The 6,359-nt window shown below is 45.3% G+C and overlaps 1 protein-coding gene across 1 annotated transcript; it reads left to right on the forward strand.

Moving 5' to 3' along the window:
• The first annotated feature begins 315 nt into the window (after positions 1–315).
• On the forward strand, positions 316–6,012 carry INHBB (inhibin subunit beta B). The gene is made up of 2 exons (XM_073647500.1): positions 316–1,339; positions 3,028–6,012. Exons 1-2 carry the CDS (start codon positions 838–840, stop codon positions 3,798–3,800), a joined length of 1,275 nt encoding a protein of 424 aa, XP_073503601.1. The 5' UTR covers positions 316–837; the 3' UTR covers positions 3,801–6,012.
• The last annotated feature ends 347 nt before the right edge of the window (positions 6,013–6,359 follow it).

Below are 6,359 nucleotides of genomic sequence, written 5' to 3' on the forward strand. Positions count from 1 at the left end.
AGAAAAGTAGAAGTGGTGTTGACAGCCTGGGCCTGGGGAGAGGGTCATTAATGCTGGGCCTGGGGAGCGGGTCATTAATGCTGGGCCTGGGGTAGTTTAAATACTAATTTCCACAGTAATGCTGGCAGTGAGGTCCTGTGTGTAGTATTTTCTAAGTGATGCTGGGATTGGGGTTCTGTTATATTATGCTCCTCCCAAGTAATTGGGGTGTGTGTGTGTGTGTGTGTGTGTGTGTGTGTGTGTGTGTGTGTGTGTGTGTGGGGGGGGGGGGATATAATGTTCTGTATGTAATGCCCCCTCCCCCCATGATTGCTACGCCCCCATTGGTTGAGCTGAGTGTTTGCAAACAGCCTGTGACAGAGTCCTGTGTCCTGTGTTGTGTCAGGTTCTCACGGGATAAATAGGAAGCGCCGAGTGACGAATAGGAAGCCGGAGCCGGGGCAGTGACAGCAGAGCTGCGGGGGACAGCGCACTGCACGGCCGGCTCACAGCGCACACACCGGTGCACACAACACTCACACCGGTGCACACAACACTCACACCGGTGCACACAACACACGTGGAGCTACAAGAGAACCGCAGCCACTAGAGCGGCAGGATCAAAGAGAGATCTATAAAGGCGACTTTAGGACATAGGAGATCTCGGGGCAGGGGGGAACCCCCAGATCCCGGACGTGTTACTTATAGGAGTTCTCGGTAAAGCGCAAGGTTTGGAAGATTTCTGCTGCTTATCTTGAGGAGTCCCCCCATTCCTGAACTGTGGAGCCCCCAGGAGACGACCAGGAAGCTGCGGATCTGTGCAGAGGGAGGTGATCGTCAGCTCCGCGGCTCAGCACCATGGCTGTCCCGGGTCCATCGTCAGCTCCGCGGCTCAGCACCATGGCTGTCCCGGGTCCATCGTCAGCTCCGCGGCTCAGCACCATGGCTGTCCCGGGTCCATCGTCAGCTCCGCGGCTCAGCACCTTCCTTCTGCTTGCCCTCATGGTCCTGTGTGCAGCCGGCAGCCCTACAGCAGTGCCCGATCCTCCACCGTCATCCTCCCCTAACACCTGCGCGTCTTGCGGGCTCCGGCCCCCGGAGGAGGCGGCTGGAATGGAGCAGGGCTTTGTGGAGGCGGTGAAGCGCCACATTCTGACCCGGCTACAGATGCGGGAGCGGCCGAACATCACCCACGCTGTGCCCCGGGCCGCGATGCTGACCGCCCTGAGGAAGCTGCACGCCGGGCGCCTGCGGGAGGACGGACGCCTGGAGATCCCCAGCCTGGATGGGCACGGCATGTCCGGCCCCGAGAGCCCCGAGCACGGCGCCACCTCCGAGATCATCAGCTTCGCCGAAGCAGGTAGGAAACCAGCACAGTATAGATGAGAAGGATGCACAGGGCAGTGTGAGGAGCAGGGTATGGGACGGTGCAGGAGTGGGATAAAGTTTATAGAGATGCAGTATATAACGGCTGGGTGTACTGCTTACAGGTAGAGTATACAGGAGGAAAAGGAGTGAGAAGAACAATGTGTAGGATGATGGGTTACATGGTATAGAGCGGTTGTGGAAGAAGTTATAGAGACACATAGTATGGGGGATTGGGGTACAGGGTGTATAGACAGAATATAGGGGGATTGAGATATGGTATATAGGCACAGAGTATAGGGGCGTCAGGGTATAGGGTGTATATATAGGTACAGAGTATTCAGGGATCAGGGTATATAGGCATAGAGTATTGATGCATCGGGGTACAGGATATGGTAGCACAGAGTATAGGGGCATTAGGGTATTTACACACAATGTATTGGGGCATCGGGATACAGGGTATATAGGCACAGAGTATAGGGGCGTCAGGGTATAGGGTGTATATATAGGTACAGAGTATTGAGGGATCAGGGTACAGTGTATTGGGGTACAGGATATGGAGACATAGAGTATAGGGGCATCAGAGTACAAGGTAAAGAGGCACAATGCATACAGTGAAGTCATGAGATTTAAAGGGGCAAAACTAATAGAGAAGGAAAGAATGGCATAATTTATAGAGGCTGGCTGAGCAATAACATACATGATGTCGGGGGCACAGTTTGTACGGATTATAGACAGTAGTTGCAAAAAGTGGGATAGTTTGTATGGGGCATGGGAGTGGACCTTATACAGATATAAGAGGCACTGCACGGAGCGCAGGAGACTGGGCACAGTATTAATAAAGTGTGAGAAGTACAGTGTAATGTCTATGGATCGATGCTGTAGGTCACCATACAGTTGGTGGTTGGAACAGACTGAAATGAGCAGAAATAGTTGAAAAGTGGATGCAGTTCATGTAATTTCCTGCTGCCCACCTTTGTCACTTTGTACCTGTCAGGTAGAGGTGGTGCTGCCTCTATGTGCATGGTTGTAGGGGTGATGTGTACAGATTTCATACACCACAGCCCCACAGAGGACCGCAGACCAATATGCACCCTCCCCAATAACTGAGCTCTGGACAAGGCAAACTGGCTACAATGCTCAGATCTGTCTCGTCCTGTGGGATATTCTGGGATTGTTCTGTCTTACCTTTCAGTATTTGCCTGCATTTTTCCTATTGGGTGCGAGACATAAACTTTTGCTCTGTAAGGCATCATCTGATGACATGGATATATTCCCAACCCTCCATAAATTCCTGCACTGGGTCTATGAAACTAATTGGATCCATTGCAGATTATTTTTTTACGTTTGTACCGATCATTGTGATTGTCATTATCATCATTTTGCATTTCTCAGTGAATGATGCTGATGTGTTAATAATTAGGCTGGCAGCCCTGCTTCTCTGTAATAAATGCTGCCATCACATACCTGACATGGACAGAGACGAGGGCGCAGGAGAGGAAAGGTCACTGGCAGGGATCGATGGGGGGCTCATCCAGCAAATGGAATGGGGAATGAAGCTCTCAGATTTTTAGGTGTTTTTTTAACATTCTTTTTGTAAAATATTGATATTTAATTGAATAAAGCGCTTCCTTGTTTCATGGCGTACAGGTCTTCATTTCTTTTTTTTTCTACTTTCTGCAGATGATGTCATGGCTTCCAGAGTCCAACTGTCATTCATTATTTCCAACGAAGGGAACCAGAACTTGTTCGTTATTCAGTCCAACCTTTGGCTGTACCTCAAGTTACCTGAAGTTTTAGAAAAAAGCACAAGGCGCAGAATCAGAATAAAACTTCATTTCCAAGATCCGGCTGACCCAGCCAAGATGAGCCTGGTGGAGAAAAGAGTGGATGTTAGGCGCACCGGCTGGCACACATTCCCTCTGACTGATACCATCCAAACTCTTTTTGAGAAGGGCGAACGTAGGCTTAACTTAGAAGTTCAATGCGATGGCTGTGAGGAATGGTCTGTAATCCCAGTGTACGTTGATCCTGGAGAAGAATCCCACCGCCCCTTTCTGGTGGTCCGTGCTAGACTTGCTGACAACAAGCATCGGATACGTAAAAGAGGTCTTGAGTGTGATGGACGTACAAACCTCTGTTGTAGGCAGCAGTTTTATATTGATTTTCGACTCATAGGGTGGAATGACTGGATCATAGCACCGTCAGGGTACTATGGCAATTACTGTGAGGGGAGCTGCCCTGCCTACCTGGCTGGTGTACCAGGATCTGCCTCGTCCTTTCACACTGCGGTGGTGAATCAGTACAGGATGCGAGGGTTGAATCCAGGGACAGTGAACTCCTGTTGTATTCCAACAAAATTAAGTACAATGTCCATGCTGTACTTCGATGATGAATACAACATTGTCAAGAGGGATGTGCCTAACATGATCGTGGAGGAATGTGGATGTGCGTGATTGAAGTCACTGGACAATGACCAATTTCGCCGTACTTCAACCAGTGGGATATTGTGTCACAGTGACGCTAGGGGGGGAGAGATAACTTGAGACAAATGCCTTAAGGGGGAGCTAATAGTCTTCACCGGCATCTATACAACATGGCTTATGAGATTGTCAGCTCATAGGTCAACTCACTGAGACATCCGTAAACACTGTGACACAAGAGGAGAAAGCCAAGAGGTTTCCATAGACCTTCCGGTCAAATGTAATGTGTCAAGGGATGAAAAATAGCACGTTCCACGACATCCTTCTTTAGTGACCAACTGAGGAAGTGGACCCTCCAGGGTAAGGGTGGTCCTGGCTTTCTGAGACCCCCTTCCAGCACTTGCAGCAAGGAATGTATAGTTACGTTGTTGCTGAATGATGGGCAGCCCAGTATTGGTCTTCACCAACTTCTTTTATGCATCTGATGGATTGTGGATTTATCGCAGAATAATGATGACCTATATACGTTCTGGAAACCAGCAGTGGGACAGTGGAGCGTTCTGCTTTTCTATTGTATGGACAGATGTGAATTTGTTACTTTATGCACAAGCTGGCATGTACAGGAGATGTTGGAATGGATATACAGATATATATACGTATAAATATATATATTTATATATTATTTTTGTAACCCCCTTTGATAACACAATAGCCTGCTAAATCATTGTTCTGCAATTTCATCTTGCACTGGTGGGTTAAATAACAGGGAGAATCCATATGAAGGTACAGATGGATAAAAAAGATCCCCCTGTGTGTGGAAAGACCAAGGTGGGAGGGGGGCTTCAGAGAACACAGCACTTGCAAACCACTAGGTACGCATTTCACCAGCAGCACTTGCTCTTCTCACTAGCTGCAATCATGGTACTTGACAGTGCACTTAATTTTACTTAACCCATTCCATGCTGCAGACGGTAACTCACTGAAGTCCAGGCGGTCAAACATACAGCTACTTCTTCTATCCTGGCTGTACAACTACTCGTTGCATTATCTCACATGCATTTGGTAGAGATAAAAGGTTCAGGGTATTAAAATCTTCAGTACACAAATAGATATCCCTTCATAATTCTTATAAATGGGGTCTCGTGGGAAGGTCAACAGTTCTTCAAGGTATATGATTGTATCAAAATCAGAAGTGATAACATTGTATCACCAGAATGAGGAGTGGTATCACATCAGGGCCAGGAGCCTGGCAGGATGAGAGCTCTATTAAAAATGTTAAAATGCTTTGACCATCCCTACCATGTATATATGTGTACAGATGTAGCAGAACTGAGTCCATCATTTATTTTCTGCACCTTGATGTATTATATCCGTGGTCTTACACAGGACTGCAGCGGACATCCAATGTAACTTCAAAGCATAAATTGTCACCTGTTACATCTATAGATCTTATATCTATCGTATCATGGTTGTTTTTTTATTTTGGAAACCTGGACTGATGTGTAGTATATCAGACCAAGGACTGGCTAAGATCTGGAAAATGACCACATCAGATAAAAGCTGGAATATGATTAATTTGCAAAGAGCAGAACAACTGTTGTAAACCTACCGAGCTATGCATTTCAATAACATGACACCAGTTACAATGGACTCGACAGAAGTTATTATTTTATTTTCTAATATATTTTTTTATACTTGAAATAAATTCATTCGCTTTTTTTTTTTTTTTTTTCTTTTATAAGCGAAGGATTGTTTAACATTTTGCACTGATTTGATGCATGATTAGCCACAACTGCCATTTGTAAGAGAGAATAAATGGATATTTTTATAGCGACCGAATAAAGACATTTTCATTGTACTATACGTCATTTTGGAACCAAAGAGGCCAACGTGATAAGAGTAACGGTAAAGCTTTTGAGGCTCATGTATACTGTAAATAGCTGTAGCTGCCTCTCCGGTGGGCCTGCGACCCGGCACGGGAAACCAATGCATTTATTTTGTTTCATTCCAATGTGTTGTTGTTGTCTTTTTTTTTCTATACACAATGGAATGTAGAGCGAAAGTGACTGTTGTAGTGTAAGAAATGCACATTCCTAAATTTAATGTTTGTTTATTTAATAAGACGTTCACTTTAGCTTCTGTTACATAATAATAATTTAAAACCAAACGTTGTTCCCTTTAGATTCGCTGTCACAGCATTTCCTTATTGTGTACAGTCTAAATAAAGAAAGCGTTCTAAACACGATATATTATTGTCATCCATTCCGTATCAGATGGAAAGGAAAACGTTCACATGGACTTGTGCATCCGTGTATTTGTAAAGTAATCTATAAGTCACCATTACGAATTTTGCTTGTAGTATTTATTTATTTATTTATTTATTTTCTTTGGATCATTACAATATTAACTTAAGAAATGATACAGTGACCTGGGCTAAACACACAGCGTGAATATACAAAGCAGGGGAAGATAATTTCGTTGCATTAATGGGTTATTGCAATCTTCAAGAATAGGTATTAACGGATGATTCTTGGTATATAAAAGAAGTTCTGCAATTTGCTGTTTATTAAATTTTTCAGCTGTTCTTGAGTT

This window comes from Phyllobates terribilis, unplaced genomic scaffold (genome assembly GCF_046119375.1).
Source record: "Phyllobates terribilis strain yellow unplaced genomic scaffold, ASM4611937v1 Scaffold_9__5_contigs__length_417890890, whole genome shotgun sequence".
Classification (NCBI taxonomy): Eukaryota; Metazoa; Chordata; class Amphibia; order Anura; family Dendrobatidae; genus Phyllobates; species Phyllobates terribilis.